At 34.3% G+C, this 23,631-nt stretch overlaps 1 protein-coding gene across 5 annotated transcripts in view; it reads left to right on the top strand.

Moving 5' to 3' along the window:
• The window catches only part of LOC118192095 (cell adhesion molecule Dscam1-like), a 1,228,438-nt gene that overhangs the window by 986,911 nt on the left and 217,896 nt on the right, over positions 1 to 23,631 (top strand). For 4 of the 5 annotated variants that reach the window (XM_085823258.1, XM_085823260.1, XM_085823262.1 and 1 more), the window contains exon 21: positions 14,060 to 14,248. In XM_085823258.1, coding sequence (XP_085679384.1) covers positions 14,060 to 14,248 — 189 coding nt within the window. The remainder of the gene's footprint in view (positions 1 to 14,059; positions 14,249 to 23,631) is intronic. The other variant, XM_085823259.1, reaches the window with a different exon arrangement.

Raw genomic sequence — 23,631 nt, forward strand, 5'->3', positions numbered from 1 at the left:
CTAAATAAACAATTAAACACCACAGAAAAGCTGAAAGGAAACGTTGAACGGGGAAAGAGCGGGTTGCACAGTTAAATAGACGGCAAAAATTCATCCCCGCGGAAATCGTGAGTTGCGCAAATTTTGCTACTTCTACGTTGCCCGTGGAAATCGCAGGATGCGCAGTGAGAGGGTTAAGGGCCATCTACATTAGATATTTGTATCTAGCTGCGGCTATGTTGCCAGCCTGATCGCGAGATTCGTACCGAACTGCCAGTGTTCAGAGAATTTACCGGTCGGTCGCTGGTGGGCTGCAACTAAAAATGTCTAGAAAACGAAAAGCAACCTTTCTGGAAATTGTAGCTGAAATTTTAAAAGAACGAGACAAGAATATAAAATTTATGAACGTATAATTGTCTGAAAAAAAAAACTGAATATTTTTGTGTCAACATTGAAAGCAAATATTTCTGAAAGAACGAAAGTAAAAGAAAGAACAAATCTTTGCAGAAAAGTTTTTTCCAAGAAGTTGCGTGTTCAAGGCGAAATATTTTAACCTTCAACCCATACTTTTCTAAAGATTTCTGTTCAGTGCTATACGCCAAATAGTCTAGGAAATTGGCCCATGTTAACGGAAAAGCCACAAAAAGTAACATCGCGGTGAATTTAAAGGACGACTATATTTTCACTGAAGGGGTATATAAGTTTTAATTATATCATAGAATGCTTTAACATACCATAAACGGGGAATCTAAAAATGTCTCACCCGAAATGATTGAAAATTCAAGAATTTATCCAAAGAGGTATATGGATATCAACTAAAAATGTTTCCTGTATCACTTTCAACGTTTCATTTCTAGTTTTTTTCTTTCATTTCTTGTTTTCAAAATGCCTAGCTTCTGAAAACCTTTAGTATCGTGGTCAAATCGCTTCACTATTTTCCGCTGGACAAAGACTCAGGAAGCGGAAAATAATACTTCAAATAATGTAACAAAAATAAAGGTGTTTCAAAAGTATTTATGCTACGCAACGGATAAAAATGTGGCGATGATGGCAGATATATTTGCGAAATGCGTCAAGAAAACCGACGCGATATTAAAAGCTTTTTTATAATGTTTAATATAATAATAATAATATTAATATTTAATATAATTTTAATACAATAATATTAAACTTATTCTGAAATATGGATAACATTTTAACAAGCTTAAAACAGGATGATAAAATGCAATGATGTGTAAAGCAATGGCACAATGATAAATCTGGGTGCTTTGTATCGGTTTTTTGATAACCTGCAAAGTAGAAAAAACTTTATACAAACTTATCTAATGAGTTTTGGGAAAGTGTTTTAACCACGTAGTATTTTATTAAATAACATTTTAGCCCAATCGTGTTTTAAATTTTTAATGCAACATTAAAACTACGTATGTTTTGTGTAATGGTATAAAATAAATTCATACATAACGTGTATTCATTTAACAGTATAAAACTGAATATACTAGACTGATAACTTGGTAACGTGAATTAATACAATATAAGTTGATTTTTTTAATTAAAAGACAAACTTTTATTTTCTTAAACATTCTTTTGGGCTGCATTTTATTTGCAGTCACTATTTCTCCCGCCTTCTTAACATGTCTTCGTGGTGTAATGGCCAGCACAATCGGCGCGTATTCGAGAGGTCTGATGTTCGAGTCCCGACGAAGGCATTGCTCATTTTTCATGTTTCCTGCTTCGAAATAATCTAATGTCTCTACAGTGGCGCCCAAACTAAAAATGGATGATGATTCTCCACCACCAGGATTTAGCGATTGGGTTCCGTAATCCCCAGTCGCCCATTAAAAGGAGGGAGTATATAAGGTATTGTTCTCGCCTTCTTAGCATGCCTTCGTGGTGTAATGGACAGTACACTCAGTGCGTATTCGAGAGGTTCGAGACCCGGCGAAAGCATTGCTCTTTTTTCATATTTCCTGCTTCGAAATAACCTAATGTCTCTTATAAACTCATTTTATTTCACATTTTTCCGATGAAGTTCTCTTGTAATTTTGAAGATAGTTTATAAACACTTTTGAAGATTCTAATGGTTAAATTTTTCCTATTTCAAAGGCATTTCTTTGTTAGGCTTAGAATTTCTGATCACCACTTTTTCAGGAATTGAAAACTTATTTTAAGTGAAAAAGAGCATTAAGAGGAAATTCTGAATGAAAAATTATTAATAAACACGTTTATGTTTGTTTAATTTTTAACTGCTTTTATTGCCCAAAAAGAAAATCCCTAGCATTTTTTTCTTGTTTATATTATCTAGTAAGAATATAGCTTGCTTGTTTTTGACATAAAAGAAAGAAACGAATTTTAGTTAATGAAGAAATCTTTTGCAAAACTTATGTTTAAGGACAAAAGTGTCATCAGAACTTCAATATATAGGTAATGAATTTAGAAATCTATTTTTGCCATCATCAATATTTTTAAGGTATTTCACCCACCTTCTTGGCGTGCCTTCGTGGTGTAATGGTTCTGCACCATGGGCCGGTATTCCAGAGGCCCGTGGTTCGATTCCCGGCGAAGGCGGTTGCTAATTTTTCAATCACTCTCCTGCTTCCAATAACCTAATGGACTCTACAGTGGCACCCGAACTAAGAACGGGTTGTGGTTGATGACTCTCCACACCCAGGATTTTGCGATTGGGTCCCCTAAAAACACCAGTCGCCCTTTAGAAAGGGGAGTATATAGGGTATTTCTCCCACTTTCCTAGCGTACCTTGGTGGTGTAGAGGTTCTGCACGCTGGGCCGGTATTCCAGAGGTCCGTGGTTCGATTCCCGGCGAAGGTGGTTGCTATTTTTCATCTTTCCTGCTTCCAAAAAATATACCTAATATGTCTACAAGTTAATATATCTAATAGAGAACTTGCCGAATAACTACGTTTCTTTAAACTCGTAGAGCTAATTTTCTCACCTTTTTTGTTTTCAGAATTAATGGCTACCTGTCCCTTTAATTCGGAATTAACATCACAATGATGAGGAAAGAAAGTTCTTAAAAGTGAGGATGATCATTATCTAATAAATCATTGTTCCTTATAGGGACTTGTTAATACAGTCTTGCACAGTTCTAGGGGCCTTAATTATGCCAACTCTATTAAGAATAAGAAAAATTTTATCGATATGTGAGAACCCTTCTACTCACAAAACACTCAGGTTGTCAGCAATGTCCAGAGTAACTACACATAAAAAGGTAGTGTAACTTTGTAATCAGAGTCAGTTATTGCAACTGGGAGAGAAAAATAGAAAATGGTTTGGAATTTAAAAAAAAAAAAAAAAAAAAAAAAAAAAATGCATAAGGATGGTGGAAAAAGTGTCATACGTACATGCTTGAAACAAAGTTCATCCAGTACATTATCTCGTCACAATGTGCAATATAAAAGTGCTCCATTTTGAGAACCTTCTGAAGATTTTCTAAAAGTTCATAAGGTATTTTTGATAGGCTTCTTAGCATGCCTTCATAGTGGAGTGGTCAGCACACTCGGAGCGTATTCGAGAGGTTCGTGGTTCGAGTTCCGATAGTGTCTCTACAACCTAAAATACAATTTCTTGACCAATTTTTCTGATTTTATTATAACATGTATATAGAAATTTTTTATGAAACATATTAATGATATACATAGTATTTATAAAATAAAATAAATTTTCATAAAATGTCAATATTCTATTTGTAAATAAATATGCAATTGCATCATAAAAAACATCTAGAAGAGGAAATAAATTAATTAGCTTTTTGAATTGAAAATTGATAAATTTTTTAAAAAGCATTTAAATAATGAAAATTTAAGTAAAGAATTAGATACAGCGTTAAAGTAAAAAGCATCGCGTTTAAATAATGAATCTCACTGCCCTGGCAAATTCTTGCAATCCTATTTTCCACAGCACTTCGGAATTAACAACGGCTTTTGTGGCATAATCTTGTAATTTGCTTGGACAGAAAGTACATGCATTTTTTGAAAATATTATTATTATTTTAAACATCATTAAGTATAAGTAAAATTTAGTTTTACGGCCATTAGAATTCACGATATTATATGAAATATAAAGTAAGAAAATTAATATTTTTTCTTATTTTTATATTATATTAAGATTATATTTAAAATTGATTATGTATAGAATTCTAGATTTCATACGAATAAAATTAACATGAAATTTAAAATTAGCACTTCAACCATATATCATTAATGTAAGCTTTCAGTTACTTATTTGCATTGATTAAAAGAAACTCTTTTAACCAGTTAACCACGACAGAATTTTCTACTCTGACAAAGAACACTCCGATCAAATTCCAAAAGGAATTAAATTCTTTAAGAATTTCATACTCTTTGAATATAACTTCTAAATTTTTCCTTCAGCTAGAATTCCGTTTCCTTTACTTTTTCGCTAGAATTCCCACTGGCAAGTAGTAGTGTTTACCGGTGAAAACTTCTTGACAGCTAGAATAACCTTCAGGCGACTAAAAGTAAAAAATCAGAATTTTCCAGTCGAGAAAGACTTGGAAAGGCACATTGCTGAAATTCTAAAGTCTCTTTAATTTCAGATTTTTAACACTTTTCGTAAAATTTTAGCATAAGAATCTCTTTATTTAAATATATAATGTGTATGTAGTTTTTAAAGAGATATATAATTCTAAAATCGAATCAGATACTCTCAGATATCAAATTTAATGTACTAATTCAATTCTCAGGTCTTCGTTAGCAAAATTAAATTTCAAAATTTGAAAACTTAAGTTTATATCATGAATTATCAAATTAATGTTTTAGAAATGATATAATATTGTTTTAATTCTGAATTTTAAATCTGGCGTATTTTTACAATACTCATAATTTTCACAATGAGATAATTTGAGAAAGGAAATTAATTCAATATTTATGATTATCCAGTGTTTGAAAATATGAATGCTAGACACATAACTTTAAATTTTGTTTTAAAAATAAAATGCAGAATCTCATGGAAGCGGTTTCGCTGGTGGTGGTAAGAGGAGCACCAAATGCAAAATTAATCATTTTATAATGTTCTTACGAATAAAAACTTTAATTAATATTTCTCTGTTTGCTTTAATAATTTAAATACAAGACGTCCAAATTGACAGACCACTCTGAAGGTATTGACAGGTTGAGTGTATTAACAGGATTTGAGGATATTTACACTTAAATTCAGCTCATAGAATCTCGATCGTTTTGGGTGTCATAAACTAACGAGTTCTCAAAAAACTGTATGGGTAAGTATCCCCAGGTCTTGACAACAACAAACTAGGTCAGAAGGTGTAAAATTCCCTTTAATTAATCACAACTACGAAAAAGACAGCTTGACTTGGGTTTACATAAAGCCATCACTTTTGGTTTAACTCTAACAGGTAATGTTGAAATTAAAATAAAATATAATTTAACGAGGCTAACAGTTCACAGGATAAATTAAAGCGCAGGAAGGCTCTGACACGTAGAAGCCGGCGGAAACAAGCCTAATGCCTAGAAGCACTTAACGTCACGAATCAAATTTCTAGTAAATCAAAATAGGAACATCGCCTTCAGACAGGAGTAAATCGCTCTAAAACCACCTTTCAAAAGCTTCACTTAAGTAGCACTTCTTTCTTCTTTAATTTGAACACATGCACACTATCTAATTAACATTTTGGTAGGAAAGTGATTGTGAAAACGAGAATGAAAGGAAACTTGCTTTAAATTAGCTGTTAGTTAAAATAAATAAATTGATCCTCACAAGCTCAAAATAATAATTTTACGAGATTTATAAAGTTTCTTAAGCGTTTGATTTTTAGTGAATACCTAACCGTATCTCACAAAACAAGATATTGTTTCTGTATTTGTTCCTGACATCTCGTGAAAAAGTTCAAAATCTCTCTTCTTGCGTTTGATTTTATAAAGACAAGGAAAATTTTACTAATCACACTTTTTAATTACCGAGGGGATTACCTATAAATTCTATTTGTATTTGCGGTGTATATTTCACATTATTAATAAAAGGGTTCTATAAAATTGTTTATCTCATTTACTTTATGAGTTTTGAATTAATATTGAAGAAAAAAAAATGTCTGCGAGTTCTCTCTTAGAACATAACTCTCACAAGTGTGAGCACGAAAGAAACCTCAGGACCAAAGCTTATGAACATGTGAATCTTAAATCTGCCATCATATTCTTTTAAATTAAGTAGCACTCTTATCTTATGTACACATCGATCTACTTTCACTTAAAAAAAATCAGGAAGCTAAAACCAAGTCAAAACTGTCATGGTAACCAGAAAAGGGCTTTCATTATCAAAATTGAACAAAACTTGTTGCCAATCGAAGTGGCACCCAATTATACACTAGATCCAATAAATATAATGATCACTGGGGACACGATGTTATAATGAATTAAAATAATAATACTGAAGAGTTGTCCACGGGATTATTACAGTTATAAAAGGTTATTACAATTTATTAAGGCGATAAGTGGGTACCTTTTGAGCATATTCACAGGATGTAAAATTTCGTTAAATTTATTCTGTATGAGAATTTATACTTGACAAAGGTTTAAGCCGTAGAAAGAGAGTCATTGCGTAACGTTTTGAAACTTTAAATAATGTTATTTACCTTTAATTAGAAACCTTTGGAATGCCTGGAGATAAGTTTGTTGTTTCTCATAGGATACTGAGGATAATTACACCAAATATTCACAAACTGATATCCTCGTATTTCAAAGGTTTCTAATTAAAGATAAACATCAGCATGCAAAGTTTAAAAAAATTGTGCAATGCCCTCTCTTCCTACGGCTTAGATCTTTGTCAAGTATAAGTGATGCATATCATAATGCGACATGGCAAGGGCAAAGATGCTTAGAAGAATCGCAAGGCCAGATGCATAGGCGAATCGCGCGGTGAGATGCAAACTATCTAACCTAAATTTTATGGTGATTAATAAATCGCCTATGCGAATCAGAATTTAAAATTTTTAAATGAAATCTGATCTTTATTCTTTTTTTTTTTTTTTTTTTTTTTCAAAACAGTTCTACTTTTATGCACATATTTCACCATTTGCATTATGATTTGAATGCCCTTAAATATTATGAAGACGTTTGCCTAGAATTGAAGTTTATCCAGAAATTTTCTGTTTTGTCCATTAATATGCTCTGTAGAGTCCCCGTCTTAGTTCGTATCAGCAACTTTAATTTAAATACATGATTATGGAATGAAGCAACAACTTAAAATACTGAAAGTTTTTCCAAGACCAGAATATCCAATAAAAAGGCTAGAAGTATCACAAAGACGATACAAATAATTTTATCGGCATAAAAAAGATTGCGAATTAAGAATTCGTTCGTCAAGGTCCACTAGCGCTATACACTGGTAGTTTGCTCCCGAGGTTCTATTCTCGCAAACGGGCTGGCTGCATGGTCGGTTTCGTGGTTTTCTCCATGTGGATTGTGTATACGAGCCAGTTTCCCGTAGAACGTCCTCCATGAAGGCCACCCTCCCCTTGGGTTGATAGCTCTCGAGGCTTTCCCGGAATTTCATAAACCAAACCAAACCGAAACAAATAGCGCACATTTTGCCTGCTTATTCTAAGGCCGTTACAAAAGACTTCACATGCCAAACGAAAAGATCGGATTACTTCATCACAACAACGTAGAAATTAAATCTGGTGAACGAGAAACTTTAATTTAATACCTTCCAAGCAGGATTACAATGAAGGTACAAGATCTCGCATTCGATTTAAAAATGTAGAATGGTACTATTCTAACGTAGGTAAAAGCCTTATTTAACTCTGTTAAGTTTTAAATTTGATCGATTTTTGTTTTGTATTTTGTTTTTATAATTCATCTAGTATCCATATCTAAACCAGTTTTATTGTAATATATTAAATTAATGTAAAACCACTTTTAAAACTGTTTTAATGTAATACAACCAGTTTTAAACCATCTAAACCAGTTTTAATGTAATATATTAATGTAAAATATATACGTCTGATCTTTATTACAGGATGTAAGCGTAGCTTAGAACCATAAAAGTATTCATATGATTCCATATTCTTAGCAAATATACTTTGAATTTACTTCAGTTCGTTCGCTTGAACTAAAATAAACTTGAGTTATTGGACTTCATATAACTCATTTTAACCGAGAAAAAAAAATTCTGTAAATGGTAAAGGAAACCGAAATGGAGAAAATCTTAACTGAGTGTCAACATTTGAAATCAAAATGTATAAATTATAAAATTGGTGAAAAATCTTCATGTGTATGTATATATGGTTGTTCACAATTAAAGGAATTTTCACATTTGCCGGATTATTTCTAGAATTGATGGATATATTTTAATGAAATTTGGTATGCATATAAGCTGACATAATCGACATAATCTGATATAATGTAAAAATATTGTTGTGAACGATGGTTCACAACAAGGTTCAAGGTTGGATGTTCGTTCGTTAAAATAATCCCGCCCCAGAAAGAAGTTGACAATTTATTGTAATTAATAATATGCACAACAAAACAAATAGGTATAAAAAAGTCGAGAAGAGCCCAGGTATTAACCATAGTCTCCTTAGCACATGAGAAATACCGTAAATTCCTGGTATAACTCAGAGAATAAACTCTAAAACGCAATTCTGCTACACTCTCTTAAAAAGGAGTCACTAGAAGTTCCAAAAATGACTGGCGGTTGTCGAAAGCGAATTTATTTAATGTTTCAACGGACCTCTGAAAGCTTCGAAAAAAATCGCTCTTGAAAATTGGGAACTAGGTTTTCTCAAAATTCCGACATGTCACCAAGTTGATGAGAAATAGCTAAGTGTTGACAGCATTGCGATAAAAATTGTCGTCAGGGTCTGTCAGGAGAACTCCTACACGAATCTCACATCCTAGCTGAGTTATTTTAGCAATTTAAATGAAGAAAATTCAGTGTTATCATGGATAGTATGCCGGTATTTTATCAGAAATAATGGCAGCTTTTGTTAATAGGCCTACTAAGTGGCCCAATATTGCTGGATTAAATGTCTTACTAATGCTAATCCGACTGTGAATGCTTGAGTCATTTGCATACTGAGGATTCTATACAGTCACTTCAATATAGCATGCGTGAAGTTCTTTCCATGGTCAAATAAATAAGAAGCACTCCAAATCGGGAAATCTAGTTTTTTACTAGAATTTCTGGGACGGTTTAAATTTCTTGATCAGAAATGTCATAAGCTTCTAGACATTTACTGTAGAAGTATTTTGTACACATAAAAAATGATACAATAATAAAACAATATATAAAATACAAGAGTCATGTTATACTTGCTTGGAAATGAAGCAGTTTGGGAGTCATTGAGGCACTCAATCCCACTCCCGTAACAGTGTTGCTTGTAGAGGCTGTTTGCAAGGTCTTGGGGGCGAAAGACACTTCTTCCACGTGTCGTTGTGGTGCAGTGTTCAAGCGCATATCCAGTTAGAAAGTGAAAGGTTTTAGGTTTCCTTTCTATTCCAAGCGAAAGCATGATAGCTGTACAGGGTGTCTCAAAAGGTCGTAGCCAAATTTAACAGGCTGGTATGCTATACCATGACAAAAAACATTTACATAGAAACTCGTGTCCGAAACTGCAAACGGCGTCCGCTAGACGGTAAGATTCGAAGGATTATGGGAGAGTAGGAAGTATAATAATTTGAGGCGAGGACGTTGCAGGAGAAAGATGAATCGGTTTACTAACTCAGCTGTTTATGGACATTTTGTGTGACACTGTGGATAGAGTGTTGCTAGATCTAATGGCTGAAATTCCAACAGCTACATTCCGAAACATCTAGATTCAACATGATGGTGCACCTTCACTGTGCGGAAATACATCAATAAGACATATTCTGATCGCTGGATTGGCAAAGGAGGACCAGTCGCATGGCCACCTTACTTTTCTGGATTTCTTTTTTACATGTGAGAATAGATGAAGTTTATGGATAGACCGATACGACAAGAACATCGGACATGGATCTCGTAGCCAGGATCTTGGAAGTGGCGGCACGTATTCGTGACTCACCTTCCCATTTTGAACGGGTTTGTGAATCCATGCGTCGACTTTGCGAAGCATGCATTGTGGCAAATGAAAGGAATTTTGAGCATCTATTATTTAACCATGTTCTTTAATAAAAGTCATATTAACACCTGCAGCGACATCCCTACTTTCTTTCCCTGTACGCTTGCGAACGTTGCCCTCTAGCGGTCGCTGATCTGATTTTCGGACACAAGTTCCCATGTAAATCTTGTTTGTCATGGTATGACAGACCAGTATGGCCCACGTGCCCACGTGCGGTTGGAGTTCCAAGTGCCCACGTGCGGTTGGAGAACTACGATATTCAAAATTGGAAAGCTTTAAGTACCGTTGTTTTTCCACAATGCGAGAAACATTCATGCATTCATGCAGATTCTTCATTATTTAGTTTCTTGAAATATAAACCATGGCGATAATATTTGGTGGCAACAATCTGAAAACTGAATCAACGCATAAAGTGCAACGACACAAAATGCCGTTTTGAGACTAATGGACCTTTTGGTCTAATGCCACTTTGGGATAAAATGTGATAAAAAGCATATTTTTTAGCTTCTGAGTAACAGGTTTAATCTATGATTGCCGTCGAAATCTAAAACATTTAGTTCCAAAATCTACGCAGAAAGAAATTTTTCCTTTTTTTAATCTAATTTTAAAAACATAATTGGGTTTAATCTGACAAGTTCACACATTGTTAGCTGTGGGTCAACTACAAACCACCGTCGAAAACTATGCTGAATGGAGCCAATTTTCAACACAGAAGCTGCCATAAAGGAAATGCATGAATCAACATTATCCGTTAGGAGTGACATGTTAATCCAACGCATCGTATTTAAACCAATAAAGCAGGTACCAAGAACAAGGTCAATGAATTCAAAAACTCACAACAGATCAATTTCGAATGTTTTATTTACTCAAGGTCAATTTTTAATGTTTTATTTATTCCAGGTGATCTTTTATACTGTATTTCTTACAGCAAAAAATTAAGAAACAGTCCGGTGAAGATATTACGAAGTTCTGAAATAATCGGAAACAGCCAGGCGTTAGTCAATTGCTTTTTGTAATTCCTATCATATTTAGTTTCGATTTGCATACTTTTAAGCATGTGTAATGCTTTGTGAGTGTTAGCATATTAGGTGCTCATCTTTCATTAATTAATTTATGTCACTTACGCAATTTTTGCTGTTATTTAAGTAAAGAAATTTCGTAGTATTTAATAATGTTCTTCCCCCTTATTAGAAATAATTGGAATCTTCCCTGCGAGATTTTTACATCAAATGTTTTAAAATTTGGAAACAGCTAATCAGGAATTTTCAAAATAGAAAAACTTTTCTTCTAAGTTTAATAGCACGTGCATATGCTTTACGATTATTATTCTCTGATTCTTAATATACTGAATTTAACAGAGTTTACGCTTCTATTGTTAAAAAATTCTGATGCGGGCCACATGACTTCCTTATACGGACCTGTTAAATTATATGCAGGTTTTGACTGCATTTCATTTACTTATTTTCTCGAATTTTATTAGAAATATATTGCTCAGTCAATTAATTTAGTTGTCACTTCGCGACAAGGCAAAAATACATAAAACCTCAAAATATATTCATTAAAATTTGAAAAAAAAAAAAAAAAAAAAAAAAAAAATAGAAAAAAACATAAAACACCAAATACAGTGAAAAACTGTTAAAAAACCTTTACAGTTAAAAAAAAAAAGAGTTTCTATGCAAAAACAAGCAATTCGGCCCAGCGGAAAACACGGCAGATTTTTTAGTGCACTAAACTGAAAGTTTACGTTTGGTCCCGCTCGGTAAAAAGACACTGAAGGTGCAGAAACTGCACTTTGAATGTTTTTTCCGAGTGGCATTTAATTCACTGCTCTGCTAAGTTTTAAATGTAGACAAATATGGCTGTATGTTAGGCTTAGCAATTGAACAACTTATTGATAATGCTATAACTATTGCATACAGATTAATTAAAAGCATAAAATTTCTAACCGCACCATAAGGTCAACATAATTCAACCATTTTTAAGGCAAAAAATGAGCAATTTAACAGCATATAAGTATTATAAATACTTTAGCTCACCGAGCCGAGAAGCAAAGTGTATATATATATATATATAATTTATTTACTAAAGAAAAAAACTTATAATAACGTTTACGAACTTAGTGAATTTAAGATCATACAACATTTTTATATATATATATATATTTTGACTAATAGCAAATTGCTATTTATTTTATTTTGTACATTGGCATTACCAGTCCATTATGTATAGTTATTATTACACCTTAATGTATGTCCTCAAGTGGACGAGTCGGGAATTTGGAACAGAGAATTGAAACTAAAGTTTATGGCTAAGTTTATTCACTTAATTTTAAAAAAGTAATTTCGTATACAGTTTCAATTGTCTGTTTCTGCGAAACGCGATATAGAGTTAGCTGGATTCGAAAATCATTAAAATAATTTCCCCTGAAGAGCCTTAATGAGATTCGAATTGGGCTAATCTGCCATTTACCGCTTCTTTGTTTTTGTATTTTTGCTTAAGTCTTTTATCACACTTTAATTCTAATGTTTGAAATATGCCTTACTTTGATCAGCATATTGCTTACAATTAGTATTAAATTTTATTTATAAATATTCAAGTATTTATATTGTTTATTTAATTTTTTATATTTACACATTTCTTTGCACTTTATTTTACTTATGTTAATATTGTCAACGGAACCACAGTATCTAAGCAACATTTTGGCGTATGAACTAGAAATTTTCTTATAACTTTTTTCAAAATTTTGCAGTTCAATGCGCAAAGTGTTTGACCATATAGGTCTTTTATAGTTTGTTCTTCTTTCTTTAATTATATATACACATATATATATATGTGTGTGTGCGTATTTACAAGGTAAGAATAGCTTATGAACTAAACAAAAGGACCTTTGAGGTCAAGAATTTTGCGCATTGAGCTGCAAAATTTGAAATAAAATTAAAAAGTAATTCTTCAAGGTATAGCCTATGAGTTAAAGTGATGCTTCGTTCCTTTGCAAAAAAGTATAAACACAAAGTAAAGATCCAGTTGTAATACAAAATGTAAAAACATAATATGTAAGAAATATTAATAAAGAAAAATAGCTAAAGATGAATGCTTAACTTGATTGAAATTTAAAAGTTAATATGTATGTAGAATAAAGTGTAAGCAATCTTAAAACATACTAGGATAAAATATAACAAAAACATCATATTAAAAGAACAATAAGAACTACAAACAGCGGTAAATGGAATAATTAGCCTCTGCCGATTGCAACCAAAAGGCGAGGGGTACAACTGCATGTTATAGCAGACATATATAAAAAAATTTAATGTTCTGAGGTTAATTGTTTTTCAGTTATGCGAGATACTACATACAAACATACGTACGTAAGTACGGACGGACGTCACGAAAAAAATCTCTTCTGAAAACCCATTTTAAATCCATTTTGCAATCCGTTTTGGGAAAAGGAGTCCTTTATCCTGACCTTACGTTCAAATGTCACGTAAAATATCGTTAAATTGCATTCGAAAGCTTCAAAATGCATATTTTCTATGAAATATGATGCCCGAATTTTTTGACGATTACAATACTTCCTTTACTTCGTACAAGGCAGTAAAAATGGTATTACTGAGACCGGTTTAATAGTCAAAACCTCCAATGCTGATTCGCTAATTTTTAATTTGGAAGAAGGAACAAAATCGTCAGTGTTTTGTGCTTCCAAGCAATTAAAATTCGCTCAGTAGTAAATGAAAAGATTTTTTTTTAAAGTTTGGTTAGTTTTGGTAAATAAAAGGATAAAAGCGATCCTGATGAATACTTCTATCCAGCTAATAAACTCATATTTAGGAGCAATGTATAAAGATTTCATATCTTTAAAAAGTTCACATTTTTTATTTTGAGATTCTAGACTTTAAAATGGATGTAATATACATATTTCTGTTATCAGATTTTTAAAAATGCTTTTTACGGTTAAAAGTATATGAAGACTAATACGTGATTTTTGTTTTCTAGCAACCGTCCCCCCACTTGCATCAACATCGTCCACAGCTTCCAGTGCTTTCAACATTCTCCGAGATCCAGCCGTGTTCGTTCCCATTGTGTGTGCTATAGTTGTAGTAGTCGTCATCACCGTTGTCGTGGCAGTCGTAATGGTGCTGAGGAGAAAGGACACAACATCAGAGTGCCGATCCCAAGGTGTCTGTAAGTTCTGAAATATCGGTATCGGTCTACAGACCGCTCGCGTTTAAATATTAAAAAAAAAAAAAAATTCTGATGTGAACTCCACATGACTTCCTTGTGTGGCCTATTAAATTATATATATATTTTTTGGCAGAACTTCATTTAAACTTATGTCCTCTAATTATTCTGCCTTAACTGCTCTCTCAAAGCAAGTTGAAAAGGACATCAAAATTTTAAATTTTGAAATTAAATACCCCTGTCATTTTTTGTGGAGCAGGAAGCAAACTTCTTATAAGTTTAATTTCTCATAACGAGTATAAAACGTTCCCAAATGTAAGTATAGGAATCGGGGGAACGCATTAAAAATTAAATTTCGCTATTTCTAGAAAAATGTTAATTTTTCAAATTTGATATTTCCAAAAACATGAATAATTTCGTCATTTAAAGCACTTCTGTTCTTTGAAGTGTATAAAATACCACCAGCGATTAAAAGTACGTAGTTTAATGTTCCGAATTTTAATAAAAATAGCAAGTTCACAAGCACACGTTACAGCAGTCCCATAAACGAAATTTCAATGTTCTACGGCTAATTATTTTTGAGATATAAGCACAGACGTCACGAAAAAATCCATTCTGAATCCATTTTACAAACCGTCTTAAAGTAAAGAATCCTTTCTTCTGATTGGTCCACCAGCGGCCGAGCGGTAAAGTCGCTGAACACTGGTAGTTCGCTCCGATGTTCGAATCCCGCGAACGGGCTGGCTGCATGGGCGTTTTCGTGGTTTTCCTCATGTGTAACGTGTATATGAGCCAGTTTCCCTTAGAAAGTCCTCCACAAAGGCATCCGCCCTCTTAGGTAGATAGCCCTAGTGTGCTTTGCCATAATTAAATACACCACACCACCTTTATTTTGATCGTACGTACAGGAACAGGGAAAAGTGGACGAAGCACCAGAACTTCGTCAGTGACCAGGCATTGCTCCGCCACACTACAGTACCCTCTGGGCTTTCGGTTGGCCCGCATCGGGTGCCAGCCTAACAAGACATTTACATAGAAACTTTACATTAATATTAGACTTACGTATTGAATATACAATTACAAAGACACAGTATACAATTATTACAAAGAAATTAACCTATTAACAAAAGTTGGATTATGGCAGATTAATATAACATAACTACTTCGAACATACATCATACAAACTTTCATTGTACACGGGACATTGTACATTGTATTTCATACAAACAATATATTTACATTAGTATATCTAGTTACATCGAATTACATTAAACATCTTTTTAAGAAACTAATTGGTGAAGAATTTTTTTTTTTTTTCATCTCATTGTACTTTGTTGTATTCCTAAGGCAAATTATCTTATTAATACATTTCCTTTCATTTTTTAACTTGTTACACAGGATTGCATCATCTGAAGTCTTACATTTTTTTGTAATTTATGTATCATAAATACAGAAAATATGTATTAGAAAATCACATAATACTTACATTTGCACTAATATATCTAATAAAGTCGTATATATTTTTTTAATTAATGATTTAATCTTTACAAGATTTCCCCCCCCCATCTCTTAATACAGTCTAAATTCTTAATGTGATCATTTTGTAAAAACAATTCATACCATATTTAGCCTGTTTCAGACGTTTGCAATATTTCTGAAATCTTGCAATATTTTTGCAAGTTATGAAATAAGATGTGATAACATCTTGATATATGTCTTCTCCTTTATATGAGAAAAGTTTCTTCATAATCAAGGAAACCTTTTGTTGTAATTGAGGGATCGTTAGTAAGCATTTAAAGTACTCGGGCGTAATTTGTCACCTTTCTTTGCAGTGTAGCACTTTTGTAAGCTGGCACTTGAAAATATAGTGCTCTGGGTCTCCCTAGGGTCATACAAAAAATTCGTTCAAATGGAATCGAGACCGGTCAAAACGGATAGTTTCGTTCAAATATGATACTGGAAATTTTTCGCGGTTACAATACTTCATTTACTTCGCACAAGGAAGTAAAGAAAGTACTGAAATAGTAAAAATCTGATGTGAACAACCGCATGACTTCCTTGCATGGAATGTTAAATTATACGCATTTTTGCTGCGTTTCATTTAAACTTATTCTTTCGACTTTCATTAGAGATGTATTTATCATTCAATTAATTTAGTTCTCACTTCGCGGCAAGGCAAAAATACATAAAATCTCAAAATATCTTTATCAAAAATTGAAAAACAAAAAACATAAAACACAAAATGCAGTTAAAACAATTAAAAAGCAATTTTTACAATTAAAATTATAGTTTATATGGAAAACCCAGCAAACCAGCCAGTGGGTGAAAAGGCAAATTTTTCGGTGCACAAAACTGAAAGTTTACTTTTGGTGCCACTTGACAAAAAGACACTAAAGAAACTGAAACTGACTTAATTCACTATTTTGCTAATTTCCAAAATGAAAACAAATATGGCTGCTATGGTAAAAGCCGCACTTAAACAACTTTTAAAATGTTGATAAATCTACAACTATTGCATGCAGATTAATTAAAGGCATAAAAACCTTAAACGGAAGATAATAATAACATAATTCAATCGCTTTTAAAGCAAAATATGTACAATTTACCAACATACAAGGGAAAAAAAAAAAAAAGGAAAAAAAAAAAGAAAAAGAAAAAAAAAACTGAGCTCACCGAGCCGAGTAGAAGTGGGTGGGTGGGTGTGTTTATATGTATATATTTATATACACTGGTGTGCAAAAATTAAGGACGAAGTCGAAAAATTAGCATATCAGCTGAACGAAGAAGCAGAGCGGACAGAAAGACCAATCAGGAGATTAAGTAAGGTGATGTACGGTAGCACATGCGCAGATATGCAGCTAGACGTAATGGGGGAGTGTCTGAGTAGTATAAAGCATGTTATCGGTGTAAGATCAGTATTTCTGGCAAAGAGATTGCACGCCGTATAGCAGTTAAAATCACACCGAGTTGCTGCCCCAGCGAGAAATGGCGGATAATCAATCTGTTAGACGACATCTGGATGCTTTTACCCGAGATCGAATCATTGGGAAGTTGGAGGAAAGCCGCAGTGTGACAAGAGTGGCTGCAGAGTTCGGAATTGCTCACAGCATCGTTTCACGACTTTGGAGACAATTTCAAACTACAGGAACAGCTATCCGGGGGTTTAGTACTGGTCGTCCACGAGGAACTACACCCGTAGATGACCGGTATATTGCCTTACAGGCCAGAAGAAACAGGCGGCAGACAGCGGGAGAAATCGCTAGACACACGACACTGGCGACTGGACGACCGATATCGCGTTTTACCGTGGCCAGAAGACTGCACGGTGGTGGTCTGTTTGCACGACGCCCTGTAAGGTGTGTACTTCTAACGCCTGCCCATCGGAGAAAGCGTTCTCTGTGGTGCCGGGAACACCGGAATTGGAGAGACAATGAATGGGGACGAGTACTCTTTACAGATGAGAGCAGATTCAGTCTGAGTAGCGATTCTCATCGCATACTTATCTGGAGAGAGCGGGGAAGCCGCAATCATCCCTCGTACATCATTGAAAGGGACAGGTATGGAGGTGGCGGTGTTCTCGTTTGGGGAGGCATCATGCTTGGTAGTCGTACAGACCTTCACATCTTCGACGCAAGTTCAGTTAACGGGACCCGTTATTGTAACGAGATTCTTCTTCCATATGTGCGTCTTTTTAGAGGCGCTACGGGTCCGCAGTTACTTTTCATGGACGACAATGCACCATGTCATCGCACAGTAGCTTCCGAACAGCTCTTAGAGAGTGAGGATATTGAACGTATGGATTGGCCGGCACGATCTCCGGATCTCAATCCCATCGAGCATGTATGGGATTTTCTAGGCAGACGCTTGGTAGCTCGTACCTTACCACCAGTAACGATTCCGGAGCTTCGATTGGCGCTGCAAGACGAATGGGCAGCAATGCCTCAACAACTCATTGACACCCTCATTCTCAGCATGGGCTGACGCTGTGAAACCTGCCTATCAGTCAGGGGAGATCATATCCCCTATTAAAGACCGGATGTGTCTTGCTGGACACCCATCACAGGGATGTTTCGGCCTTCAGTCGCATTGCGCTCCATGCTACATTTTCAATAAAGCTTCTTTTTATTCCTCTGATTTCTCTTTTAGTAAGTGTTGCTTACATTACTCATGTCCTTACGTATTGAGGATCTTACGGTATTAAATGTGTTGATTTGGAAAGCTTTTGTACAAAGTTATATTGAAAAAACCGTCTCGTCCTTAATTTTTGCACACCAGTGTACTTTTGGGCTGCCGATTGCAACTAAAAAGAAATGTGCACAACTGCATGTTATAACTGTCCTGTATACAAAATTTCAACGTTCTGAGGCCACTCGTTTTTGTGTAGATTGCGTCTATGCTAGATACATACATATATACATATGTATATACGTACATACGTCACGAAAAGCTCTCTTCTGAATCCATTTTAAATCCTTTTTGCAACCCTTTTTTGTGAAAAGGAGTCCTTCATTATGTCCTTACTTTCAGATGTCGGGCAAAAGCATCGTTAAATTGCATTCGATAGCGGTCAAAATGGATATATTCTTAGAAATATGATACTCGAAAATTTTCGCGATTACAATACTCAATACCTGCTTTAATTCGTACAAGGAAGTAGAGAATGAAGATATGTTTTTCGGGGAAGATTTCGTCTAAAACTGAAACTGAGTTTAATATTCGCATTGTATTGCTATGATTTTGCGATTCTTCTACTTAGTACTTTAAGAAAAGTCCAAGTAAAGAAAATTTTCCATTTTGTATTTATTCTTCTCTTTTAGTTAAAAGACATTTTATTAGTTTCAGTGAAAAAAAAATCATTATATTAGAAATTTAATTTCAGAGCGACTGACACTTTGAAGAGCTTTCCCTTAAACACATTAAAATTGAATTTTTTTAAAAGAAAAAATATAAAATGTAAATAAGCGGGAGGTTGCAGATAAAGGGAGCGCAAAACAACTTTTATTTTTCGCTTTACGTTCTCCTTAACGGAATTCAGCTTTCTATTGCATCTATCTTATTACTGAGATCATGCAGCATGAAATATTCAGAATCACACGAAATTCACATCAGACCCTTCTAACTCCCAGATGCCTCGGAATTTTGAGAAATTTTTCATTAAACATGCGCGAATTCTACTTTCTAGGCAAGCCGTGCTATCAAAATTGTTTTTGACAAAGCACACAGTAATCCATACTTTTAAGAATAAGCTCAGCCGTCACTGACAGATCCCTTTTCCTTCTACCTACTTAAAACACTCTCTTCTTTGCAGTGATATCGCCGCTAGTGATAGGCTCAGTTATTCAAAAAAGGAAGAATTCTTTTTCTTTTCAGACGTCTAACGCCGCTTTGAGGGGAGCAAAAAATTCGTATGTTTTTCTCGAAAGCGGAATAATATCTCGGCAACAAAATGGGAGATTTAATACGGACGCTAGGGCTAAGCGCTATTTCATCTCGCTACTGCTTGCTTCGGATTGAGCTTGGGATGATAGAAAACAGTGACAGAGTGGGACCATTTCAATATTGAGTTTCTAAAAAGATAGGTTCAAAATAACTATGCATCTATCCGCCGCATATATTGTTGCTTGACGGCTGCTAGTATGAAGACTTAGAGTAATCACATGTTAAATATTTATGATATGCAGAAATTCAAAATTCTGTTTACTCGCATACTTACATATATTCTTCTAAGAGTTGAACCTACATACCTGTAAATGAAGTTTAGCAAGTCTATCGTATGTTATTTATCTGGAAACAATGATAAATACTCAACTTATCAGGACTACTATTTCTTCTAATAGCTTCTGCAAACATATTGGAGTCCTGAACAGGACAGGGAATTTACTTTAAACTATGTTCGTGCAAATGTAGAAGATACAACACAAATGGAACGGGTTTAATTACCCTTTATTCTTCACAATTTATGGCTGTTCCCGCAGTTCGGGATACAAAGACTTATGGTCTGAAACGTAAAAATAAGAACTACAACTAACTAAAGCTAAATAAGAGCTAAATTTAGATATTTTACAGTGACTAGTCACATGAAGATTGGCCTTTTAAACTTTAACGTATTAAGTGAGTAGAATGCGGGAAACTACAATACGTCTTCAAGTATCAAAGAGAACCAAGTTCTGGCCTTAAAGGCAGGCAAGAACTGACTGAAAAGCGCGCGCGAGGTAAGGTAGCGAGAAGTCTCTCTCTCTCTTTCTTGACTAAAAGCCGCAACTTAAATACTTAACAGTTTGTAAGCTCAATTTGCATAACTAAATCTGATCGCGTTTATTCTGGCCGGAAACTGAAAATAAGAGAGGATAGCAAAGTTTTAAAATAAAATAAACGTTACTAAAACTTAAAAATCCTTACAAACTTACTTACCAACAGTTGAGTTGCTATGCTGCCTGGTAGATAACAATCAGCATTTGTACTCCATTGGTGGACCATTCTGTAAGTCTAGAGTCTGGAGTCCATTCTATAATTCTAGAATCGCTAGGCCCAGTCAAAAATCTTAATGGAATATTAATGCTTTTGGAGGAATTTGTAAAAAACTTCGAAAGTTGGATACTTGTGACAGTGATTACTAAAGAAACTCTGTCAAGACTTTAATGAATTAGGATTTTAGCAATGTGCTATGCATAGTGATTCTGAGTTTACATAGAACATTTGCTCTAGGAGTCAGCGGTAGCTTACTAGATCTGAACAATATCAAATGGGTATATTAATATACATCATATGTGCTGTTCACATATTTGCAAAGCTACTATGTAATATTGCTTGCGATATTCATAGTAGTCACTTGCGTTATTCACTTATTTACAGTTTGTCTACACTTATATATAGTCTGCCTGATCGATAGCTAAAGGTGAGGCTGAGAAATACAAATGTGTAGAGCTGAAAATTTATGCTTTCATTGCAAAACATGTGCGATTCATTTATATACAGAGCACCGTTTTATAACTGTTTGGGATTTTGTATCGATTACTCGTACAGAATACTTGAAGATGGGACTAGAAAGTATTAAATTCATACTCAGACTGAGAGCAATTTTCTTGTTTTCGTAAAGAAAAAAAAAAAAAAAAAAACTAGGACGCATATTAGCGTAAAGTAAGTTTCAGTGTCTCATCAGAAATGCCGGTAAATTACAAGTCCAGAGTTTTTCACAATCTTTTGAATAGTTTGGAGGAAAAAGCAGATTCTTATGTTTAAATTGCCGCCCCCTTCTAGTAGTTTAAAGTGCCCTAGTCTAAAATTAATGTTTATAATACCAAACTAATGTAATTTCGAAAACTGATTTTACAGCTCTGAAACGGGAGTTTCATTGCCTTATTGAAAATGAATTTAACTATGCGCAATTTCAAGTTCATGGTCTCATCTGTCAAAAATTTAGGTTCTATTCGATGTTCAAAGACCACGCGATAAGCCGCCAAATTATATAAAATCTCTTGAAATCACAGTAATCTTTTTTCAGTCTAAACATTTATGTAAAAAACGATACTTTCCCCTTCGACTTGTATTTGCCGAATTTGATAGTGTAGTAGTCTTTTTCAATTGTCGTATCGTTTTTCCAGGAAAAAGACGTATTCACTCGGAATGGAATGCGTGTAAATGGCCACGAAATAAAATTATATGTAAACGAAAGGTATACGGAGATGTAATATGATAAGTTGTAAACAAAATACGAGCATTCTATCAGACAACTCGTTTAGTAATGCGGCGAGCCGAAAGTCCTCTCGCCTTGTTTGGTGGAAGGGAAGAGCAGTGAGAGACCCTCGGATCCGCCCCCCTTGGGGTGCTCCCCATCAAAATTGTGGGCGGAAATGAGCTAAATAGCACTGTTACCTGAAAGGTGCTCAAGGCTAATTGCCAACGACAGGCGCAATTTAGCGCTCCTTGCCACGATGAGTTTCGTGGGCTTGGGCTGACTACGTCAGACAAGTAAGCATAAGCAGCAACTGGTTTAGTGGTTCCAGAACACAATTCCTAACAGCGCTACATTTATGTACAGAGAACAGTAGAGAAATATCTACAGAGAACAACAGTAGATGAAATATCTACTGTGCGACAGAGGAACTAAAGTCGCTTAATTGGTGCAATAAACAGCTCAACAGGAGCAAAAATACCACTATTAACTGGAAGGGGAATCATAAAAGAAGTTTGTTCATTAGATTTATTTCGAACACCTAAAGAACGAATAGGTGGGCCTGGAAAAATGTTTAAATTATCAAGAGTTTGTTCGTACGGCCAAACAAAATGCCAGCAGGGTAGTTCCACAACAGTGGATATTCAGCGGGTTATGGAGTGAAAGTGGCGAGTGCTTTTTGTTTAGGTTTTAAATCGAGAAGAAAACACGCTGATATCGACGACTGTAGACTTAGTGGAATGATCGATAGTATTATCAGATTCTTGGGCTAACCTATGGAACATATGAGCCTGAAAAGGCTGTCTGCAACCATTTACTGTAAATCGCAGTTTCAATTTTGTTGATTCAACAACGCATGCTCTCACCCAAAATGTTGAAAGCTCTGTTTAAGGCAAAACAGAAAGGAAACGGATGCTGCTCGACATTAGATGTAATCCAAGGTTCTTTAATATACTAAGGTTAGGCCAGGAACGGAAAAAGCGTGCCATTGGTTGCTGGTAGTGACGTCACCCGGGAGACAAGACGCATCGGCCGACGCGTCTGCTACATGATTTTGGTAATGGAAAAAATGTAAACTAAAGCAAAATGATCATTTTATATGTGGTAGATACACCTGAAGAACCTGAACACCTGAGAAAATGTTTATTTTATGCACAGAATTCGTACGAATGCTGAAAATAATTGTAAACATTAAATTCTTTTCGTAAAGGAAAGCATTAGAAAATGAAAAACGATATTTAAGTTAATTAAGGGAAATAAATATTGTAAAACAAGGTATTTTTCAATATTTTTTCGTAGTATTGTTTGCACTAAATAAATCTTGTTGAACAGAACACATGATGGCATAACTGCTAAGACCATGGTAAAAACATAATCAAAAAGTATTATTCTATTTATTTTCATTGCTCATGCACTTTTTTTAATACAAATGAACTTTGACATTCCATGAGAAATATATGATCGTGATTTCAGTTTAAATTACATATCTCAAGCAAAAATATATATAAAAAGATTTGACTTAACAAATTCATATTTAAATACTACAAAATTCTACAAATTTCTTAATATCCGTCATTATACTTTTAAATAGTATACTTATCTCATTCTTTCTAAAGTGAAAAGTCACTTCATACTGATTCACTTCAGATTTTAGCAGAAGTGCGTATATTTTCAGTATAATCTAAAAGTACTCTTATAATCCCTTACACTCAAC

Source organism: Stegodyphus dumicola, chromosome 9, assembly GCF_044657685.1.
Source record: "Stegodyphus dumicola isolate Sdum_Otavi_A_Nest chromosome 9, ASM4465768v1".
Lineage (NCBI taxonomy): Eukaryota > Metazoa > Arthropoda > Arachnida > Araneae > Eresidae > Stegodyphus > Stegodyphus dumicola.